Source organism: Nelumbo nucifera, chromosome 1 (genome assembly GCF_055504915.1).
Source record: "Nelumbo nucifera cultivar China Antique chromosome 1, China Antique-T2T, whole genome shotgun sequence".
NCBI lineage: Eukaryota > Viridiplantae > Streptophyta > Magnoliopsida > Proteales > Nelumbonaceae > Nelumbo > Nelumbo nucifera.
The window spans coordinates 94,422,884-94,447,450 of record NC_142649.1 but is presented as its reverse complement, the minus strand read 5'-3'; the positions used below and the strand labels follow the sequence as shown (position 1 = coordinate 94,447,450).

The following is a 24,567-nucleotide window of genomic DNA, read 5'->3' as shown; positions in this document are numbered from 1 at the left end:
AAGTAAGTGCATTTATCCATGTTATTTTATTTCTCAAGTAAATAAGGCAATGACCATTTTAGCCATAGAAATCCATTATTAAAAGGGGCATTTTTGTCCTATTCAAGTGCTGGCAACTTTCTTCCTATGTGAGAAAGTTATTTACCCACCTAGGATACCCAGGAAAATAAATTTTCACTGATCTCCACATAAAACTGAAAAAAGAACATGAGATTCTTGGTCAATGGGAACTAAAATCCCATTGAGCAACTTTCCCCCCTCTCCAAATCCAAAAGAAGAGCACCCCCATAATGAGAAGATGATGCAAAAGATATTGAAAAGAAGATATGGTAATTGGCATGTTGGTTGAGATTTGTAATCTATGATAGTACCGAGCAAGACGGAAAGTGCATATAGATGTAGTGTATGTTTTCACACATCTTTCTAAAAATAAAAACTAAAAAATTAAGAGATAAAGTGAGAAGTGACCATTGAGAAGGTGGGGCAAGTGACAAAAAACCTGTATTTTCTTCTTTTTATAAAAAAATATACAAAACTAGAAAACTGGGAAACATAGAGGGAAGGCCATTAAGTAGTTGCTGACATGGACAACTACGTCCAGGGCATCTACTTTCGAAATTCAGTTTAGAATATTATGGACAACTATTAACAAAGTAAATGCCACCTTAATTAGGTGTTTGTGGGATGTTAACACCTTTCCATAATGTACCTTGGCACCCAAATTTGGAATCTTTGGTTACCATTGTGTGAATCACCAAGAAACTTGATTTTCACTAAAAAATTTAGGTTTATTAAGGGCTTAGGTGGTGATTCCAAATCTCACTTTAGAGGAATGAAGAGTGGGGGATACTTATCTGCCTTTTTCTTTCTGGGTTTCCAACATGTGCCATTCTCTTTTCCTCTTCTGCCCTCGAAATTGAAGCCATGGCCTTTCTCAAGGGGTCCTCATTTGCTAGGGAGCTCCAACTATCTTCTTCTATTATTAAAGGTGATGCTCAAATGATTGTTAATACTATATTGGTGGTCTACTACACCATCGTGGCAGAGGACTTATGGTTGTCACGTTCCCTCTTGCTCAATTTGCTACATCCCTTGAAGTAACCTGCATTATTGCTAAGAAAGCTTTATTTTTGTCTCACCTGTATACATGGGCTTTATCATTGTACAAGACATAAATCTTGATTTAAGTTCAATGCAAATTTTCCATGGGCTTTTCTCAAAAAGAGAAAAAAAAATATATATACAAATGAGCACATGAAACTTTTCTTGACTCAAATGCTCTTATTTATTTATTTTTAGTTTGGTTTATCTTTAACTGTGAGGATTGGAAATTTAATTTGAACTATTACCTTTCACCTCATTCAATCCCCTCTCATTAAGTCTTATTTAAGGTATTAGCTCTTTTTCTCACATCGAATCCTATATTTAAGGTATTATTTTCTCTCCAATAAATTCTGCTAATTGGGTCTATATCCAATGTTTGTAAATTATAACATTATAAAACCCGTGTCTTTTAAAACTAATTGTTCTTCCATCCAAGTGTCGGGTAAGCAATTCAGCCATCCTGGTCAAAATGGATCAAATCATGTTGTCATAGTTACATAATAGTTTTTTAAAGTATAAATAAATATAAAAATGACAAGAAAAATATAAAAAATTGGGACATCTTTAATATTTTTTATATTAACTATATTAAAGAAATACAAGTGTAATAAACAAGAGTAATTTTTATTGATGATAGAAATGAAATAAAAATTTAAAACCAATCCAACAAATGAAATTGTATTCTTGTTTGGTGGTGATTCAACAATCTAACCTTTCGGATCAAATATGTCAATCATCGATATCATAATTAAATAGTAAACATAAAAAAGAAAAAAATATATAGAAAATTTGTAGAAAACATTGGGCACATCTGCAATATTATATATTCATCACATTAAACAAAACTATGTGTAATAAATAAGAAATATTATTATACACATAGAAATTTAAAAAATTGTAGAAAAAATTGGACACATATTATTAATATTATCATCATTGTTGTCATTTAAAATTGCCACATGCGAAACATGTATACATTTTCAAGTAACATTTACTGTTGTTTAAGATTAAAGGATCTTTATTAAGGTCTAAGGTGCTTTAGGATTGGGTGGGATTTAAATTTACATAAATCTTTTTATTATCTTTTTACTATTGTTGTTATATATTTAGTGTTGCATATTTATGTTAGTTTTGTAAAAGTCAGTTGAATTCAATTATATGTTTTACATGTTTTACATATTTGTATATTCAATTTAATGAGATATCTTGGATTTTTATCATGTTAGATTTTTATATTCCCTTTATGATGAATTCCATCCCATTCATTTGTGGCCTATTACATACCTATTTGCCATTCATTTGTAGCCTTTTTGGAACTTTCATGCAATGCAATTCAATTTAATCAACTTTTTACTCATCAATGATTAAAAAAAAAGAAAAGAAAATAACAATAGTGAACATTACAAGGAAAGGCAAGCTCCCTCTCTATGGCTATGTTTTCGATTTGAGAAAAATAAAAGTTTAAGGAAATTTTCTTAACAAATTTTATGAAATTAGGGTTTGTTTGGTTTGCGATCAGGAGTGGAATAGAAATTGGAATTAAAATTCTCTGGAATCAGAATTACCTATTCCAAATGTTTGTTTGGTTTAAACAGAACTAGAGTTAGATTATAATTGTTTATGTTTGGTTCATTTGGAGTTGAAATCGGAATAAATATTTGATTATTTACTTTAATAATATTATATTAATATTTTATTAGTACTTTAATCTTACTATTAATTTATTAGTATTTAATAATTATTGATAGTGTTTAATTATTAATCTATGATTTTTTATGATTTTATTATTATTTTACTACTATTTTATTATTAGTTTATTGAAAATTTTATTTTACGATTGTTTTCTTATTAGTTTATTATTAAATAATTAATATCTTTATATTTGATTTACTAATATTTTATTATTAGTTTATTGAAAATTTTATTTTACGATTGTTTTCTTTTTAGTTTATTATTTAATAATTAATATCTTTATATTTGATTATTAATTGATTAATATTTTATTATAGTACTACTGTTTTATTACTATATTACCAATATTTTATTATTATAATTATTTAATTATTAATATATTATTATTACTTTAATAGTATTTCAATATTTTCTAATATTAGGGTTTTTGGCTCCTTTTTGTTAGGAATACTTTACTTTTTGAGAACCTCTAGAATGAGAATCTCATTCCTAGGGAGCATGGAATGGCCATTCACTTGTATGGGGAATCCCATTCTACCAAGAATGAGAATTGAAATCCCATTCTGACTAGGAATGGCAATGGGGCAAGGTGGGACTAGGGATGACAATTTTCCCTATTCCCCTAATTCCCGTGAGGATCTGCACTGAATGGGGCGGGGATGGGGACGATTTTCCCCCCATAGGGATGGAGATGGGCAAATTTTTTGACCTCATTGGCAAGGATGGGGCGAGGACGGGGAGAGCACTCCCCGCCCTATGGGATCCCCACACATATATGTATATATGTACACATACATTTATATATGTATATATCTATACTTGCATTTATATATTAATATTTTTAAAAATAATATGGTTGAATATGTTTGAATCTTTTCTAATATGATTGTGATTTTTAATTATTTTATTTTATTTTATTTTTTAAGTAAAAAACAAAAACAAAATGATTGACATTATAAAAAATCATGGGGATGGGAATTCCCGTGGGGAAGGGGATGGGGATAACCTTGTCCCCGTTAGCAGGGATGGGGATGGGGAGAGGCTCCTTGTCCCCGTCCTGCCCCGTTGCCATTCCTAGGCAGGCAAGGATAGGGAGACACTCCTCATCATTGCCCTTATGGAAAAAAAACCCATCCTTATCCTTGTCCATGTCCTTGCCATTGGGGACAGGGATGGGGAATCCCTGTCCCCATAGAGATCACATCTCCGCCCCACAACACCCCACAACACATCTCTGCCGTGTATTGGGAACATCTCTTGATGATGGCATCATCAGTTCTGGTTATCATCGGGAGATGTTCCCAATACATGGCGGGGATGTGCTGTAGGGTGTTGTGGGGAGGAGATGTGAGCTCGTCCCTATAGAGATCCCACTCCCTAACATTTTTTTTATGATGTTAAATTCACGTTATTTTTTATTTTTATTTCACTCTAAAAGAATTTAAAAACAAAATAGTTACAATTTATGATCCTCAAAAAATAGATCCTTGTATATTCGATCATATTCAACCATATCTTTAAAAATATTAACACAAATTCATTTCCCTATTCCCATCCCTACCGGGGAATACTCGTACAGATAGAAAAACTGAGGAAAATTGCCATCCTTATTTCCGATCAAACAAATGGCTAGAATTGTAGGCACCTGTTCCGAGTAACCAATTGGACCCTTAAATATTTTTCCGTCAATTTTCTATTTATCTCTTGTTTTCTTTCGAACCAAACACAGGCTAAAAGGCATCGCCATGTGCAAATATCTTTTCCTTCCCGTTCAGAACATTCCCAAAATACAGGGAATGTTTGGCAATATTACTATCATACAAGTGCGGCTGTCAATATAGCCAGATCGAGGAAGAGGCCAAATCAATCCAGATGAGTGGAGTTTGTAAGTAATAGGTCAGCCCAAAACCGTCCCAGCGACCCAATGATAATTGGGCCATATCCACAAAAAATAAAAAATAAATAGAGAATAATTTTTTGTTAATAAGATAAAGAATAATAAATAATTGCACTAGTGGAAGAATTGGGCCTTTTTCTGTTCTGGCCTCATTATAATTAATATTGCCTTGATCGGTAATTGGGCCTTTTTCTGTCTGGGCTCCCTCCCTTTCTGACTGCTCAAACCATAAAATTGGACGGCCATGTAGGCGCATTTCGGTTGGCAACAACGTGGCACAGATATGGTGACGGGGAGGAGAATCAGACGGTCAATACTTCGACCGCATGCTCTCCCAGTTTGGGCGGGTACTTGGAATCACGACTACAGCCAAAGAAAAGAAGAGCAGAGCCGGTAGGAAGCTAAGCTCAAAACATTCTGTGGTGGGTAACGAATTCCTGTTGGGAGCAGAGATGGCGGCCAGTAGAGTGATAGCAGCAGCAGGAATGCTTCATCACGGCAGCAACGTCGGTTGTTTTCTCCTTAAACAGCCTTTCTCTGTAAAGCAGAGACCGCTAAGACGCAGTTTCAATATCAACGGACCACCCAAAAGGCTCTTCACTTGCAGAGCTCTCTACAAGCCCGAGGTTCAGATCAAAGAAGAGGGCCATCCCGAAACCCTCGACTACAGAGTCTTCTTGGTCGATAGCTCTGGCAAAAAGGTTTCTTAATATGTTTCTTCATTTTGATACTCTCATTTTTTTTTTTTCACTTATGCTATGCCTTTTAGTCTATTATTTTACAATTTTCGGTTTAATTTAGCAGGCGTTTGCTTGTTCTATTTATTTGAAGAAATGTGGATCGTGTTTATTGATTGGGGTAACATTTTGTTTTGGTTACGATGTTGTCTGCAAGCTGAATGGATCAAGTTATGTATGTTAAATTGAACCATGTTCTTCTCACTTTAAGGTGAGAGATTAATTGAAATCCATTACCTCATTGTAACTGCAATTTTGACATTTTGGAAGTTGCAAAGTGACCTCGAATCCATTACCTCATTGTAACTGCAAGCAAACTTTAGCATTTCTTTGATGTTTTATAATTTTTTCCTGTTTCGATATCTTTGTTGTCTTTAATGGAATATTTTTCTACCAAAAAACATTGTTTCCTTTTAACTAACATTTGCAACAATGTTGACGGTTTTATTTTTCCTGATTGTCGGGGTACATTTTTAGTTTATTTAATCTTTTTTGTTTTCATTGGGGAGGGGGTCCTAAACTTCTATAACTTGTTCTGGTCTTCTAATCTTTTTAGTTTAGGCCTCAGGGTACTCCATTTTGCATTGAATTTAACACGATCATTCACAGGGTGGTAAAACCCAACATGTAAGATAACGATAGAAATCAACATATAAGATTCTTAGAAGTTAAAGTTTCTGGTTTTGATCAACACAATCCTTAGTAGACAAATTTATTTCCCAAAAGTAGAAGTTGAAGTTTCTTCCCCTCTTTTCTTCATGTCTTTTTAAGAAGGTATTTTACAATAGGGATTGTTTACAGTATTGTTTGATCCTGTAACCCAATATAACTGTCTTGATTTTGTTATTGGGACTAGGACATCCAAGTGGCTGCTTACTACTTGTGCAGGTTTCTCCTTGGCATGACTTACCGTTGCATTTGGGTGATGGCATTTTCAATTTTGTTGTTGAAATACCAAAAGACACAAGTGCAAAGATGGAAGTTGCTACTGATGAACCATACACTCCCATAAAGCAGGATACAAAGAAGGGGAAACTTCGATACTATCCGTAAGATATACTCCTGTTATGCCCCCTTTTCTTCTTGTCATAGTGCTTCCATAAAATATAAAATGTAATATTAAGTTATTTGTTGGGTGGGCAGTATCAATATGATTGTTAATTTTGCAAGACATGCAAGGGTTGAAACACAGTTGATGGATCCCAAATTGGAGTGTTTTTTTTTTTTCCTTTCTAAAAAGAATCAGATCCAATGTATTGTTATTAACCTTAGTTTCTATCCAATTTGTCTGCTTCACCCCATTTGATGGGGTATTTGGCTATTTGCCTAAGGTTCCTTTCACATGGGGTCACAAAACAGTTGATGCCAAATTGCTGCCTACTTTATGTTAACCGTCTGTACATCTATAAATTGTTTGTACATCTTCATTCCAGATTATCCCATGCTTATTATGTCCTTTTTTTGTATAGCCAGTTAGAGAACATTGTAATGAGATGCACCCTTCCATGTGAAATTGAGCAATGATTTCGTTATTGGCCTATCGGCTCTTTGGCTTATTACTTAATTAGATGTCTTCTGGACTTTTACATTGTAATGAGAGACACCCTTTTTCACTGAATCTCTCTTTCTTTGTGAGTGTGTATTTGTTAAATGTAAGTTTCTTTTTGTTTTTAATATAGCGTGTCAGGGTTTTCTTTTACCAGTGCTTACCTTTCCCTGGAAAAGGGAAAACTCTGTTTTTCATGAACAGAGTGCAACCTATTTAAAACACAAAAAAGCAATTATGTGAAAAGTCTAAAGTTTCCTATTGTAATGATTTTTAGGCATCTTTTTTGTAATACCTGGATGTTGTTTTGAATGCTATAAATAACTCAGAAGTTGTAGATGAAAATGAATAAGTAGGCCTATTAGACATAAGTCTGGGTATATAACACTGTTATTTTTAAGAAGAAATCAAAACAGAGGCTCAGTAACCAAAAGTGTAAAATAAAAATATGTAAGTTGGGTTTATCATCTATGGATCTGCCTTGCGTTCTAGACCTAGAATAATTTATACTGTTTAAAATGACTTTCTGCCAATTTCCTAGTCAAGTTTGCAATGTGAGATCCACTACTTTGCATCATCCTTCTATTCTCAGGTACTTATTGCAATTGTATTGATCAGACCAGAACTCTTTGGTCTTTGTATGTTTTTTGTTCTCTTACTATGTCCTTATACCTTATAAAGCATATTTCTGAACTATTTTTATTTCATCCTTCTCAGCTACAGCATAAATTGGAACTATGGATTGCTTCCACAGACATGGGAAGACCCATCTTTTGCAAACCTGGAGATTGAAGGAGCACTAGGAGATAACGATCCAGGTATCAGCACTAACTTTTTGGGCTTTAGCCCCATTTAACATAATGTCACAACATGTTGTGCATGTTGCACTCTATTATTTCCACTTTCCAATAAGAATATGACTATTTTTTTGATCTTTTGGTTCTCACTTGAACCTCCAGTTGATGTTGTTGAGATTGGTGAAAGCCGGGGAAAAATTGGTCAGATTCTCAAAGTCAAGCCTTTAGCTGCTTTAGCTATGATTGATGAGGGGGAGCTTGATTGGAAAATAGTTGCCATCTCATTGGACGATCCAAGGGCTTCACTGGTCAACGATGTTAATGACGTTGAGAAACATTTTCCTGTAAACATTTATACTTCTAACTTATCATTATTACATATTTGCCTTACATATTCTAGATTTAACTTGGTGGAACGTCCCTGTTATACCATCTAAACCACTCATAACTTTATGCTAGGTTCTTTCAATATTAAAAATATGGTGTTAGAACTTGCATAATTTGTTATCAAGTATTTGCAAATCAATATTATTCTAGACACTATAAGCTTTGTCATCATGTAATGTCAAGTTGTTTGGGAGGCAATGGCTTATCCCAACTGATCTTGTTAATCTTATAGATGCTTGGCTTGTTAGAGTATAACAAACAAGTCATTGTATAATTTGGCCCTATTTACTTTATGTTGGGGTATATGGAGAAGGAGGAATTTCAGAATTGTTTATCAGAACCACTGTGAGGCCTTACAAGTGATTGGAAATATAGGAAACACAATAATTAATTGGGCTTCTATGTTGGCTGATTTTTATAGAATGTCTTTCTCTAACTTTTTGTAATGATTGGGAAAAACTGTTTTTTATGCTCAGGTAGAGGGCTAGTTGTAAGTCTTGTATATGAGCTGAAAGCCTATGCCTGCATTTTGCTTTATAGCGCAAATGTCCTTAGTGTGCCTTTTTTGTATATGATACAAATTATGAATAGAGGGGCCATGGTTGGTGAAATGGTAAAATCTCAGGTCGACAAGTTCGAGTCTGAGAGAAATCACTATGTGCAAAAAATGCCAAAGGTTAGGTCTATATCTGGTCTATCCCTGCCAAGACCCCAGATAGTTGGGACCAACATTGTATAATGACCTTTACAACTTACAAACAGATCATACGTACCTATCAAAAAATTTATAGAAGGCATTATTGTCTTAATATTGGCCTTAGATTAATGTCTTCCTTGGGTTTTGGGAGGTTTAAGATAGATGGAGACTCATATGTTGCTATTGGCTGGTTGCATGACAACTTAGGTGGCCCATGGAGTTTGAAACACTTCGCTGGGGAGGTGAGAACCTTGGTCTCTAGTTTGAACATCTTGTTCTTGATCTTGAGGCCTGCCAATTCAATGATGGATAGTCTTTCTGGGAAGGTGGTTAGTTTAAATAAGTTGTATACTTGTATTGGGGGTTAGATTTAGAAAATAATTTGTTCAATCCTACAGTAGGGGTGTACTTTATTGTTTTGCTGTTGTTCAGGTTCTCTGTGGAGTGTGGAGTTTGTATACCCAAATCATGTTGATATGCTCCATGAATTTCCTAAAGTCACATTGATATGTGAAATTTGATTGTACATCATCTGTACAGGGGGCATTTTTTATATTTATTTTACATTACATATTCTCAGTTATACGTGAATTAGGGTGTATTACTGAATTGAAAATAGTGAGTTTTGCAAGGGTCATTAATGAATGTAGTCACAAATCACTGAACCAGGTTAAATCTTGTGTTCTCTCTCTCTCTCTCTCTCTCTCTCTTTGTATTTTCATTTTTGTTTCCTTGGTTTCTAGCACAACAAGTGGACCTGGCGGTGTTGTATGACCCTCTTGATTTTTCTATAACAAATGATGATGAGAATGGGCTCTAGGGACAGATGGAAAAAAGTGAAAGATAACAATTTTTTGTACTGATTCATCTGTTATCCTTGTCAAATGGCTCCCTTTCTTACTTTTGAAAGCCATAGGGTATCAAGAGGGGGATTCATCATTACTCTGTTTCTCCAATTGAAGCATTAAATAAACTGATCTATAATATATTGAAGAGGGATGCACATCAAGAAACATAATAACTTTCTACCTACTAATGCAAATAAATTGAAAATTGAAAGAGAAGTACTACTAAGCTAGAGGAACAAGATGCTATAACCCAAGCCCACATGGGACTGGTCAAAATGATGAAAATACCCTTGACCAGATCTGTCCAAGTCCCAAGAGTCTTCCTCATGCCAAATCAGAACGTGTTTGTTGGCCTTCTTATGAGAATAAGTCTTATAATGCCTGGACCGATCCCCACCAGAGTGCCACAAGGGTTCACTACCATTTTCTTGATTGGGATTTCCGACTGTTGCATGCACCTATCTTATTAGCAACTGGGATCTGATAATGGAGAGGTTAGGCAAAGGGACAAAGATTGGCTTGTTGGAATAAAACTTACTTCCTGGGGTTATGAACACACTGATTGCTAATGTTATGACCGGCAGCGTTGCTTATTTCTTGTCTTTACTCTTTATTGAAAGTCCTAGCATGAGTGGAGAAGAGCTTAGAGAAAACTCAAAGAAAGAACCCTTGGCTTTTGGAATTTGGATGAGGGGGTGAAAATGAATACCGCCAGTCAAGTGAAAGTGGATTTTCTATTTAAAAAAATAGGAAAGTTCGGGTTTCAGAACATGGAGTCCTTGTGGAAAAATTAGTGCTCACAAATATGGAATTACTAGCATGAGTGAGATTCAAGAGATGAAAATTTCTAAAAGATGGATTTATTGGGAAGGCATTTTGAAATCTTCAAGTAGTTTTGTATTTCCTCATTTCTTCAGATGGTGAATGTGACCAAGAGATATTTAGGGAGAATTCTTGGTGTGAAGTGGGGGGAATCATGTGAACTTTGCCCCACTTGTATGGTTTTTTTGATGCTAAGGAGTCAAAAATTGATCAGCTTTTGAAAGACATAAAGGAAAGGTGGTGTGGTGTTTGGTCTTTAAACATCCTTTTTCGTTTTTGATAAATAAAAATTCATTAAGAATTCATTATCAACAAAAGATAAAGACTGTTACAAGCATCCCAATGGGAGGCCTGAGGTGCATCCTCACCCTTTAAAAGAAAAGAAACATCACAAAGACTACAATTGGGCCCAATACAACTGATCCCTAGTTACTCATTGTTTGGTTAAACAATCAGCAAATGAATTAGCCTCTCTTCCCATCCATTGTATGATTAAATTCATATGTTGTGTTGCCCATTTGAACTTCTTCAATTCATTTCTATATCACCATATCCCTGAATCTGTATTTCTAAGCCAACCCACCACCACCTTGGAGTCCTCTTCTATCACCAAACACTCCACCCCTCTCTCTCTTGCAATCTGTACACCTTGTAGGATTGAATACAGTTCAACCCTTGAAGAGTCTCCCCCATCGGTCCTGAGTAGAGTGCTCTTAGATTCCCATCCTTGTCTCTGATGGTTCCTTTATTCCAAATAGGCCTGGGTTGCGTCGACTATTCCCATCAAAGTTTAGTTTCATAAAGCGTTCCATGGGTGGTGTCCAAATCAGTTGTGTTTTAGCCTCTTGCACTGAACTAGAAGCTACTGAAAACTAATTCCTCCAAATGTCATCAAAGGAGAAACATTTAAATAGTTCCACAGCTGTAGCCAATGTTAGGTATATGTTGATTGTCACGACTGTGAGGGCACAAAAGGTGCTAAACCGATACCACAAGAACACCTACGATGAGTCCATGACTCGGCTCACATCTACGATGATCTTAGAACCCTCAAAGACTTGCAATGAGCTTAACAAACCATCACAGACTTGCGATGAGCATAAAACACCGCTTGGGACTCACGATGAACAATGGGCGTCGCTTGAGACTCACAATAACATTGCTGATCTGGTCCTTTAACACGTTGCCACTAGGAAACCCGTAAGGGGACGTAGACTACATGTGCCACGCGAGAATCCTTAAGAGAAAGGAAACTTTGTCTTTGAAGGATCTTGCCGGACACGTGGAGAAACCCCAATGATGCTCCCTTAATAGCCAACATAAAGATAAAGATCCCCTTTCCTAATACGAAAGGTCTTCTTTTAGATCTTTCTCCTTATAGCCTTGGGGTTCTCTCTATATAAAGTGGAATAACTCTTCATCGCGGGAGACGATATCATATAATCAGGACCTAGGGCTTCTCAAAAAGGGAGACTCTCCCTTCTCTCCTCTCTTCCTCTCTCTTCCCCACGTTCTCTCTCTTTCCTGTCGCCTCCTCCAGACCTTTGGAGGTTCGACCTCCCGCCAATGAGAGTCCATGTTACCAACACTAGCCATAACACAATCCGTAATTTGCTGTTTACTTCTCTCCTTCTCTTGGAAGATTTTGGCATTTCTTTCTTCCCATAAAGTCCAAACCACTGCTACTCTAGTATATCTCCACATTGTTCTTCCCCTTTTCTTCGGCCAAGTAAATGTAGATGGATTAAACGACAATTTTATGGGCGGTATGGACAGAAAGGAATAGCAGGGTTTTTGAACTCAAATCCTCTTCGGAAGAAGTCATCAATTTGGCTTTAGGCTGTTAGAAACTGGTTATCTATTCTTGCTGATTTTAAAGAGGTTACTTCTGACAGTATTTTTTTGAGAATGACCTTCTTTTGAGGTCCTTCTGGCTTTTTATACCGCTTCTTATTGTACAAAGGACCTTTTCTTTAATACAATTATACTTTACCTTTTGCTCCAAAAAAAAAAAAAGATTACAGTAACTTCCTAGTTATGATTGATTTGTTAATATCCTTGTATGGTAATAAGGATAATTGAGGCTCAGAAAGTAATTACCATTCACATATGATATACTAGGAAACGTTCTGCACATGAAGGGTTTTCCCCTTCATGATAGGTCTTACCAAGGATATTTTTTAGGGCACAAAGTGGTATCACTGGATTTGTTGCATTCATCATCAGAAGAAAACTAGAGAAAGGAAAATGGCTCATAAAAGAGTCTCAGATGGAATATCATGACTCATGTCACCTTAGTTTTTGACCTAGGAGATCCTGTAGATAGTGCCATGCCATTTATGTGAATTTTATGGTCCCTTTGGTGTTGGTAATTGCTGTTTGTGTGCTTTAGAATTCTAAACCACCACTTTACCTTTATGATGGATTGATATGTTACTAAACTTATTTAGCTATAACTTGTACACTAAGGGAGCAAACAATTGGAGTTATTCCATGCAGAAACAATTGATTTTTAATTAACAGTTCAAAGGAATATCCATCATCCTTTTTACAGTTACACTCCATATCTCTTGTCTAGTCTAATCTGCAATTTTTGTCAGGGTACTCTCACTGCAATTAGGGACTGGTTCAGAGACTACAAGATCCCAGATGGAAAGCCTGCTAACAAGTTTGGTCTTGGCAACAAGGCAACAAACAAGGTACACTAATTTGGGTTTTTTGTTCACCATTTATTGATTTTATTGCAAGAATAATCTGCTCGTACATAACTCACCTTCTTGGAATATGGAGATACCTTGCTAGTCCAAAGGGTTTGGCTGATGATGGTTTTCTTACTTTGCCCATTTGGAAAGTTTGATCCATATAAATATATAATGACGTTCTATTTCCATTAGATAATTTAATCTGAAGATTCTGAACAGGGTAGAATATGAAGGAAATAACAAGAGCTAGAGAATACAATAGGATGTAAATATTTGTGATAGAGTAATGCTGCCAGAAGCTTGGGTTAAAATGGTAAGTTTTAGCTTAAGCCATCAACTGTACATCCCCACCTATAATAGATGATCAGATCTACCACCTGGTGGGTTCTGTCTAAAAGGTCACCTGCACCAAAGATCAGCTTTGTTGGTTCTTGTAGTCGTATGAGACTACTGAAGCCCAAGTTGTGGTGTATAATCAATGGGAAATTAAGAGGATGAGAGGAAGAAGAGAAAAGAAGAGAAGAAGATTTCGAAGGAAGGATTTCAGAAAAGAAGATGATGCTTAATCTGCCGCCCCCCTCTTTCTATTTATATTAATTCTGAAGTAAGGATAAGACCACTTACATGACAAAATTAAAATCCTAATAAAAGACAACAATTAAAGTCCTAATAAAAGACTAACAACTAATTGTGGACTGACACTTAAATAACTAGTAGTTGTATACGAGTACAAGAGAAAGAGGTGGGGACCACATAGTAGTTGTATACGAGTACAATAGAAAGAGGTGGGGACCACATCAGTGGTTTCTACACTGCCCCTCAAGTTGGGAGTAGATGTTTGGCATTCCCAACTTGCATAGATCTGCTTCTAACTTCTTCTTTGAAACTACCTTGGTGAGAAGATCAGCAAGCTGCATGTTGGAGCTGATATATGGAAGACAGACTTTTTGAGATGCAACCCTTTCCCTAATAAAATGCCGATCGATTTCAATGTGCTTGGTTTTGTCATGTTGTACCGGGTTATGAGTTATATTAATAGCAGCCTGATTATCACAGTACAACATTAGAGTCTTCTCATAGGTAATACCCAATTCATCAAATAGTGATTTCAACCATAGTATTTCAGCCACACCATTTTCCATGGACCGATATTCAGCTTCAGCACTGGAACGAGAAACAACATTTTGTTTCTTACTCCTCCAAGAAACAAGGTTACCTCCTACAAAGGCGCAATATCCAGAGGTAGACCTTCTATCATCAACACAACCGGCCTAATCTGCATTTGTGTAAACTTCTATCTTCATGTGATTATTATCCTTAAATAGTACACCTCTGCCTGGACACCTCTTTAAATATGCCAATATCCTCTCAACAGCAAGTAGGTGGGTAGTTCTGGGAGAGTGCATATACTGACTAGCAACAATGACTGCATAGCTGATGTCTGGTCGTATAAGACAAAGATATAGTAGTTTACCAACTAATCTTTGGAACATAGTTTTATCTTCAAGAGGCTCTCCACCTTCTGCACAAATCTTGTGATTCTGTTCAATAGGTGTATCAGCTGGCTTAACACCCAACTTTCCTGTTTCTTCTAACAAATCAAGGACATAATTCCTTTGAGAAACAAAGATTCCATGCTTGGACCGAGCTACTTCAATACCCAAGAAATATCGTAGCTCTCCCAGGTCCTTTACCTCAAATTCTTGATGGAGAAGTTTCTTAAGAGACTCAATTTTGCTGTTATCACTCCCTGTTACTACAATGTCATCCACATATACAGCAAGTAGAGTCAAGGAAGTATCAACTTTCTTAATAAACAAAGTGTGATCTGATTAAACCTGCACATAGCCAAACTTTTCAAGGGCTTGTCTTAATCTATCAAACCAAGCTCTAGGAGACTGTTTTAGTCCATACAAAGCTTTATTCAACCGACAAACCTTCTTACCTGTCTCTGTACTATAAAAACCAGGAGTTTACTGCATGTACACTTCTTCTCGCAAGTCTCCATTGAGGAAGGCATTTTTAACATCCATTTGGAACAAGGGCCAGGAGTAATTGGCTGCAAGAGATAATAACACTCTGATAGTGGTCATTTTTGCTACTAGTGGAAAAGTCTCCAAGTAATCTATACCATAAGTCTGAGTAAATCCCTTTGCAACTAACTGGGCCTTATATCTTTTAATGGAGCCATCAACATTATGTTTCACAGTAAACACCCATCTACATCGAACTGGTTTCTTCCCTTTGAGTTGATCAACTAGCTCCCAGGTATTGTTTCTCAGAAGGGCATCCATTTCTACCTTCATTGCATCTTTCCACTCAGGAATGGTCAGGGCTTCCTGTACTGTTCTGGGAATGGGAATATCGACAATTGATGTAAGAAAGGACTTATAAGAGGGAGACATGTGATCATAGGACAAGAATTGTGAGATACAGTGGGCTTTGGATGAGGTGCAATGGCGTTTGCCTTTACGGACTGCAATGGGAAGGTCAAGGTCATTCAATGGAAGTGAGGGCTCAGAAGATGGAGAAGGCTCAACAGCAGAAGGCTCATCTGTAATGGGAGCTGGAAGAAATGTAATACCTGGATTTGGATCTTCAGAAGGAATTGGGGCTGGCCTACACTGCTGATGACCGAAATCAACCTGCCTCCATCGTTTGTGATAAACTCTCAAATCCCGACATTTTTGACAACCCTCCCCATTACACCCCTCTTCACTCAATGGAATAGGTAAAGGGACTTTTGATGTGTTAACCCCAACCGTACTACTCTCCCCTTGAGAAGAAACCCTAGAGTAATAAGGTACATCCTCAAAGAAAGTAACATCCATGGATACAAATCTCTTTCCTGAAGCAGGTTCGTAGCAGCAATATCCCTTTTGAGTTTGTGCATAACCAAGGAAAATACATTTTGAGGCTTTAGGGTCAAATTTGGAACAGTGAGGGCCAAGAGTTTGCACGAAGTAGGTACAACCAAAGGTTTTAAGAGGGACAGAAAACAACTCTTTATCAAGATATAAAAGAGTGAATGGGGGTTTCATGTCAAGAACCTGTGAAGGAATTCGGTTGATGAGATACACAGCTGTGAGAATGGCATCTCCCTAGAAATGTATAGGCACATTGGAGTTGAATATGATACTTCTAGCTACTTCCAATATGTGCCTATTCTTTCTCTCAGCCACCCCATTCTACTGAGGGGTATGAGGGTAGGTACTCTGATGGATAATCCCATGGTCAAGAAAATAAGAGGCTAGTGATGTTTTAAAGTATTCTCTTGCATTATCGGATCTGAAAATTTTAATTTTTATCCCAAACCGGGTTAAAATCATCTGATGAAAGGTCTGGGTTAGGGTAGGGACCTCATCTCGAGAACGCATCAAGTAGACCCAAGAAAACTGGGTGTAGTCATCAACAAACAACAAGAAGTATCTGTACCCCCCATAGCAGTGATGTGATATGGTCCCCAAACATCGGTATGCACAATGTCAAAAGGAACACTACTTCTCTTATTACTTAATGAATAGGTTGTTCTACAATGCTTTGCAAGCTCACAACTTTCACACTTTAAACTGGGCATCTGGATAGATTCAAATAAACTAGGAAACAAGCTTTTCAAATACCTAAAGGATAAATGACCCAATCGGTTATGCCAAAGCATGACTTGACCAATAGACTGAGAAACAAAAGAACCTCTAACTTCACTACCGTCCCATTGTGAACTTCCTCCAAGCAGATAGATCCCATTTGTCTCACGGCTAGTCCCAATCACTTTCCTTGTCTCCAAGTCCTGAAAAACACATCGATCAAGAAAAAAGGTTATTGAGCAATTTTGGTTTTTAGTAATGCTGCTAACTGAAAGTAAATTGGTGCTAAGTTTAGGAACATGTAGAACAAAAGATAGGGAAATGGCACTAGACAACTTGATGTCTCCCTTGCCAGAAATGGGAACAAGTGATCCATCAACAATAGACACCTTGTCTTTACTAGAGGATAAGTGATAGGTAGTAAATAGTGAAGGCAAACTAGTCATATGATTAGATGCACCTGAGTCTATTACCCAACAATGTTCAGTGTTACCTGAGGCCCGTGTACCTGAATGAGCAAATGGTGAGGTGGGAGGAGCTGATGTTGTGATTGGCTGAGATGATGATGCTGAATTACCAACCTCCTTTTCCAACTGAGTCAAGGTAGCTTGGGCAACAGCTAGAGTGTCTAGTGGTGCTGCTCTTGTGCCTGATGAGGTTGCACAATCAGTAGTAACAACTGTATTAGCATTCCCCTTTTTGTTCCTGAGTTTTGCGGGAACTAGATGAGGATGTAGCTTCCAACAGGTTTCTTTGGTATGCTTAGGTTTCTTGCAATGTTCACATATTAGGTCCTTCTTGTCTTCCTTCTTCATATCTCTCTTCTTATTGCCCCAAACTTGGGTTTAGTTGTTGCCAAGGTTGATTCAAGTGGTGAATGCTGTAACATAACTTTCCTTTTACTTTCTTCACTGTGCACTAGAGAGTAAGCTTGTGATAGAGTCACACTGTTTCTTGTTAGAAGCTGTTGTCTTAGAATGTCATACTCAGAATTCAGACCAGCTAGAAACTCAAATACCCTATTGGTTTCAACCTGCTTTCTGTAGGTTTGTGCATCCTTCTGGCTTTCCCACTCAATTGTTTCTAAGTGATCAATCTCATGCCACAAGGATTTCAAGGTGGAAAAATAAACCGAGACTGGCTTCTCTCCTTGCTTAAGGTTATTCACCTTACATTTTAGCTCATAGGCCCTAGCAACATTGAGGGGTTGGGAGTAGGTTTCTTTCATGATATCCCAAATTTCTTTAACTGTTTTTGCCCATAAATAATTTCGGCTGATATGTGGTTGCATGGAGTTACACAGCCATGTCATAACCAAATAGTTCTCCTGAACCCATTTGGTATATATTTGGTCCTCCTTGGCTGGTTCCTTGACATCTCCCAGTAAATAACTTAGCTTTCCTCTACCCCCAATAGCCATCATGGCTGATTGGGCCCACTCTAAGTAGTTTGACCTATCAAATTTTACAGTGGTAATCTGAAAACTGTTCTCAGGTATGCTACCAGCACTACCAGCCCCTAAATAGTTTTCCCCTTGGCTCTTAAACTCCATTCTTTGTCAAGAAAAGATTAACAAATGCCTTTTGTATCACCGAGACTGGGTAATTACACCCAGAATTTGCTATCAGCCGAACCTACTTTATCCTTCTAGCTCGGCAATCCACCCAAAAAAGATAGCCTTCCAAGTACAACTTAGAGTGGAGGGCTGAGAGTGCAAGGCTGAAACTAACTGCAGCCCTAGAATTGGCGACAGTCAAGAAACTAGAATCTTGAACCTAGAACCAGTCAAAGGTCAAGAAACAAGCCAAGAACACAACCAGTTCAGCCGCACCTCTTAAAGTAACAAAAAAAAACTATTCTTTTAATGTATCAAGAGCAATTCAGGAGGAAAAAAACTTTCAGTCGAACCTTTGAAATAACCAGAAAAGGTAATCCTTTTAATAGAAAAGATTGACTTCAGGAAAACTCTAGCCGCAACCTTCAAAGATAAGTCTGAACCCTAATCTTGAGGGTTCTTCCTTCTGACTTTCTGATTGCTGGTCATCCTCTGATGCTTCACCAACAATCTCCAAGACTCAGCCGGTGATGCTTTTTTGCTGGAAATTTTCCAACCCTAGGAAATTCTTATGCAGCCGGCCATGTTAGACTATCATAAGATTTCCTAGGTTGGCTCTGATACCATGTAGTCGTATGAGACTACTGACAGCCCAAGCTGTGGTGTATAATCAATGGGAAATTAAGAGGATGAGAGGAGAGAATGAGAGGAGGAAGAGAAAAGAAGAGTAGAAGATTTCGAAGGAAGGATTTCAGAAAAGAAGAGGAGGATGCTTAATCTGCCGCCCCCCTCTTTCTATTTATATTAATTCTGAAGTAAGGATAAGATTGTTTACATGGCAAAATTAAAATCCTAATAAAAGACAACAATTAAAGTCCTAATAAAAGACTAACAACTAATTGTGGACTGACACTTAAATAACTAGTAGTTGTATACGAGTACAAGAGAAAGAGGTGGGGGCCACATAGTAGTTGTATATGAGTACAATAGAAAGAGGTGGGGACCACATCAGTGGTTTCTACAGTTCTTTTTAACCCTCTCATTTATACATAATTTTTGGAGCTGCAGGAAATGTTTTCAACCATCCATATGGATGAATTGAATTTTCACCTGTAATCATCTCGTTAAATTGAATTTTGACCTGACAATCTGTTAGGTGGAACCAATTCAATGATGGTCCTGATCTTCTAGCACATGTATAGATTTGAAGTTTAATATTTTGAGCTAAATATCTGCCATTTATCTTGAGCTTTTCGCTACATCACTCTTTATAATAAACTGTGACAGTAGGTGGTCATTGTGATCATAGGTGTTCTATGTTGGAGGGTCCGTAGACAGTCTATATTTGATAAAATGATCAACACATATGGAGTTCTTAATCACTAATATATGTTCTAGTTGGGTATCTTGAATGTATACATGTAGTTTTGTTCAAAAGGTAAAAGGAAAGAGGAAAGACATGATAGTCTATATTTGATAAAATGATCAACATATTGGAATTCTTAATAACTAATACATGTTCTAGTTGGGTATCTTGAATGTATACATGCAGTTTTGTTCAATAGGTAAAAAGGAAAGAGGAAAGACATGATTAAACAAATTAAATAATGTGTGTGGGCAAATGATTACTTGATCCATCTCACAAAGATACTCCTCTGTGAGATCACTTTTGATGGTAAAACAAAACCCTCTACATGTTTGTCTGTCTGAGTGTTTGCCCATACTAAGGAAAAAAATGCATGAAAATTTTCACTTTTCCACATTATCCATAGACCGTTAAATCCAAAAGATAGGAAGACTTTACTGGAGGTTAAATTTGTACAAGTTATGAGACAATGTATGTACACTTAAATAGATGTCTCAGAATATAAAGCTTTTCAAGGACAGCCTTGTGAGATGGAGTGGGTTATACCTTTACATTTAGCGGGAAAAAGATCAATTTTAGTTTCACTTTGACATGTCTATGCTGTAGTCTGTATCCCACGGCTTGATACCATGAGCGTTAAGGTGGTCGAGTGAGTTCCAGTACCAAGGTCCAGCCACTTTGATGTTGAAACCTTCAAGAATGAAGACCATTTGATCTATTTATTTCTACAATGATTGATGGATTTAGAGTGCGTGAAGATAATCTTATTCTTATTATGACTTAAAATTCTTTTATTTTCTTCTGATACGCAGGAGTATGCTCTAAAGGTTATCACAGAGACCAACGAATCTTGGGCTAAATTAGTCAAGAGGTCGGTTCCTTCTGGTGAACTTTCGCTTGTGTAGAATGTATTGGTGGAGACGGGGCTGCAGCAATGCTGCTCGTCTTTTCTCCTTGACGTTGCAGAAATTTTTGGCCAGTGGTATCTGTGACCGGACACCGGTCAAAGGAAAAAACTAAGAATGATTATATGATTTTTGATATTCAACCCGATTTTTTCATTACCCTTGAGTTTGCTTTGCTTGAATAAGTCGTTATCTTTCTTTCTTGAGTTTCTTGTAGTTGCAGAGAACACTTTTGCATGAGCAAGAACTCTACCATGTTTTTTCCTGTTTTATTTCAACTCTTTACCGTGGATTGTAGTAGCTGAAAAGGGATCTCATAGGATTGAACCATATGAAAATTAATGGAGACTGGTTAATGGAGACCAACTACAAGACTCGGCCGGTGTTTTCAACCCACCAATGACTCGGCCGGTTGAACTGCTCAAACCATTACTCGGTCAAGATTCCGGGTTTGGTTTTAGTAAAACCTGGAGAAGGTAAAAAACCGTTGGCTTAGTCAAAACTGTTTGACCTGGATGGTTGGATCATTGACCCATTCAACCTAGTGACCGGGTTGTGGGTTGCATGCTAACTGTGTAAGAAAACTTTGGGAGGCCATAACTTTGTACTCCAATGTTCGATTGAGGTGATTTTTTTGATGTTGGTAACTTTTTGAGGTTTATGTGTCGTCTTGTTCCATTATTTTTCTCCAAAAAATTTCTTTTTTGGCTTCAAATTGTAATTTTTAATATTTTTTACAAATAAAAAAATTAAACTGAATTAAAAAACATAAGTTAAATATAAAATATTTCATATATTAAATGTAAAATATCATTATACATTATTTATTGATAAAATACATATTTATAGATACATACCTGTGCACATACACACACATATATATATATATATTCCATATGGCTGACGTGGCACAGTCTGACTTGTTTGACTTGGCCAGCCAAACCAATGACCCGTGACCTGGAGGCAAAAACGGTTTGGACCTCTAGGTTGGTTTTTAAAAATTGATTTGGCCTAATCAATATTGTTCTTTATCTCTTTGTCAAATTAAGTGACTTATTAATAGGGGGTGTTCGTGGCTCCGTTGGTAGGTTCTCTGACTCGTCGGAGTAGAGACCTGGGATCAAATCCCGCTGCCACTATGGGTGGGGGGGGGGGGTAAGGGAAAGGGGATGGGCTACCCCCTGTTGTGTAGCCCATGAAGCGAAAAAAAAAAATTAATAGGGGGTGTTCATTTGTTCGAAAACATCCACTTGTGGGAGTGGGTGGGATGTCATCATACTTTGATGCCAACACCCAACATACGGATAGTGAGGCGCCTCACAACTCAACCTAATTGTGTATTGGGAACATCTTCCAATGACAAGTACGGGAGATATCCCCAATGAACATTGAGATGTGCATGTGGGGTGTAGATGTGAACTCGGTCCAGGTATCCATATATTATCTATATGAATTTGGATTTGCTCTTCACATAGTGTGCCTTTAACACAACCTCAGAGCACTTTCAGCGGTGCATTGAAAGCATCGTGTGACTTCGGATCTCCTACCCACAAGAACTCTACCCACACCTACCCACAAAGTGACAAAACACTACCTCCATGCATTGGGAACATCTCCTCATGCATAATAACATGTAAGAGCATGAGATGTTCCCCATGTGCGTGGGTGGCTAAGATGTCATGTGGGTAAAGTTGTCGGTGGGAAATCTGGGCTTGCATCTCGCATACTTGTATGTTGTCATGGAAGATGTTTTGGCCAAAAGCACTATGATGCTGGTAAGGGGTGTACTTGTCCAACTCAGCAATTGCAATGGGATTTTTCTATGTTTTTTTAATTTTCTAGATTTTTGGATTTTTTTTTTTGTTTTCAATAGTGAAGTAATACACATCTCATGAGACATGGAGAACCATAACTTGGCCCGACAATGATACCCAATCTGAAATTCGATCTGATTATTTCAGATTCAGATAATGAATTTATGTAATTGGATCAGATTTGGATTTGATTCTAACTGATCCTACTAAAATCCAAATACGATTATATTATAATAATTATTGATTTTAATATATAAATTTTATATAATTATATTTGAAATTATAAATATATATATACATATATATTTAAATATATATTATATGAAGAATTCAGTTTGTTATATTTATATAATTACATTAATTTATTGTATATAAAAGTTGAAAAGTAATTAACTTTTTATATTTTGTATTTTAAAAAAATTAAAGTAGAGTTAGATTAAATCCAAATCCGATTTAAATCTGTTAGGATTCGAATTTGAATATGAGGTCTTCAAATCTATTCAAATTTCAGATTAGATTCTGATGCAAGTTTTCAATAATCGAATCAGATTCGGATTTTTATGAATTCGATTCGTTTACAACCCTAGGCCCATAGCTCTTGTCATCTTTATGGTTGTAAATTTCTTAATTTTTTTTTTCAAAATTTTGAGATAAAGTGTAAGACCTTGGGGCCTGTTCGCTTGGGATAAGTGGAATTTAATATATTTAAATAATAATTAAAAATGTTTTATCATTTTGTCATTATTTTATTATTATAACTTTTTAGTATTAGTATATTAATATTATTTATAATATTTAATTATTTTTTATGATTTTATCAATATTTTATTTTTATTTTATTATCCTTAATATGTTAATAATGTATTATTATTATTATTATTATTATTATTATTAGGATTTTTCGCTCCTACAACCCTTAAACTTTGCAAAAAGACCAATTTCACCCATTTATAATTTGAGGAGCTAATTTAGACATCAAACTAAGTTAAAAAAGCCATTGTTAGACTAAAAATTCATGGTATTAGTGGCACCCTTTACAATCCGTTAAATAACAAATAAAATAATAAAAAATGTTAATGTGGCAATGTTCAAGTAAAAAAAAAAAACTGATAAATTGCAAATGAGTCCCATGTCTTTAAACTACCTATTTTTTCTAAGCAGGTAGAGATGATGAGATCGTGTTATGATCGATCAACCCAATTTCAAACTATCCAAATGAGAAAACAGGAAAACCCAATGCACAACAAATGTATTTTTGGGTGCGTGTTCACACCTAGCATGTATTACAGTTTCACGTATAAATTGCCCCACTAAGAGAATTCTGATGAGAATAAAATCTATCATATTTTATCCCCTAATATTTTGTCTTTTATTCTGAATTAGTACTTAATTAGACTCATATTTCTTGTATTTCGGTTCAGGGCATGAAAGAAGGCATCAGGAGCAAAGAAAGATAAATCGGATGATTTTTCACAGTTTCGACATCGTTCAGTAATCTGAGCCTAACTCGCGTATCCGAAATCCGATTGGGCTGATTCAAGACCCACTGAAAAGATAAGAGGAAAAGCCACAACTTTCATGTTTTGGGCTTTCGCAGATTCGGCCTGCATCGAGGTCAAATCCGGGCCCGAAGTCGGGGAAAATTCATAGGAAGGCCCAATCCGCAACTGAAGCCCAATTCGCAGAGGAGGTCTAATACGAATCCAAGAACAAGAAATTGAGAAGAGTCCTCCCATATCTAAATTCTTGATGTAATCTTAGAGAGATAAAGAGATTGAGTTCATTAGATAAAGAGAGAAGAGTATAATTAGGATATGACTTTCTATTTTTGTAAGATCAACTTCAAGAGGAAGTAGGAGACCACCCCCTCCCCTTTAAGCTATATAAAGGAGGGGGCGGACCAGCTTTGGCATCACTCAATCTCTGGAGGGGCTCACGAATTGCATTGAGCTATCAGTCAAGAGAGGAGAAAAGAAGTCAAGAAAGAGAGGAAAGGAGATAAAAAATTCAAGAAATCTCAAGAAGAAGGTGGCGGTAAGAAGAGGAGATCTCAGCACCATGGGCGAATTCAAGAGTTCTTTCTTTCTCTTTGTTTGCTTTAATTCTCTTATCAT

The 24,567-nt window shown here is 36.5% G+C and overlaps 1 protein-coding gene across 1 annotated transcript; it reads left to right on the top strand.

Moving 5' to 3' along the window:
* Nucleotides 1-5,057: 5,057 nt before the first annotated feature.
* LOC104605527 (soluble inorganic pyrophosphatase 6, chloroplastic-like) lies at nt 5,058-20,798 on the top strand. Its single transcript, XM_088889134.1, has 6 exons — nt 5,058-5,394; nt 6,319-6,479; nt 7,694-7,794; nt 7,936-8,117; nt 13,128-13,226; nt 20,547-20,798. The coding sequence occupies exons 1-6, from the start codon at nt 5,146-5,148 to the stop codon at nt 20,637-20,639; spliced, it is 885 nt and encodes a 294-aa protein (XP_088745260.1). The 5' UTR covers nt 5,058-5,145; the 3' UTR covers nt 20,640-20,798.
* Nucleotides 20,799-24,567: the final 3,769 nt, after the last annotated feature.

Coding starts and splice junctions, on each gene's coding strand:
- LOC104605527 (XM_088889134.1), top strand. CDS start 5,146: ATGGCGGCCAGTAGAGTGATAGCAGCAGCAGGAATGCTTCATCACGGC. Junction 5,395..6,318: donor TCGATAGCTCTGGCAAAAAG/GTTTCTTAATAT, acceptor CTACTTGTGCAG/GTTTCTCCTTGGCATGACTT. Junction 8,118..13,127: donor ACGTTGAGAAACATTTTCCT/GTAAACATTTAT, acceptor AATTTTTGTCAG/GGTACTCTCACTGCAATTAG.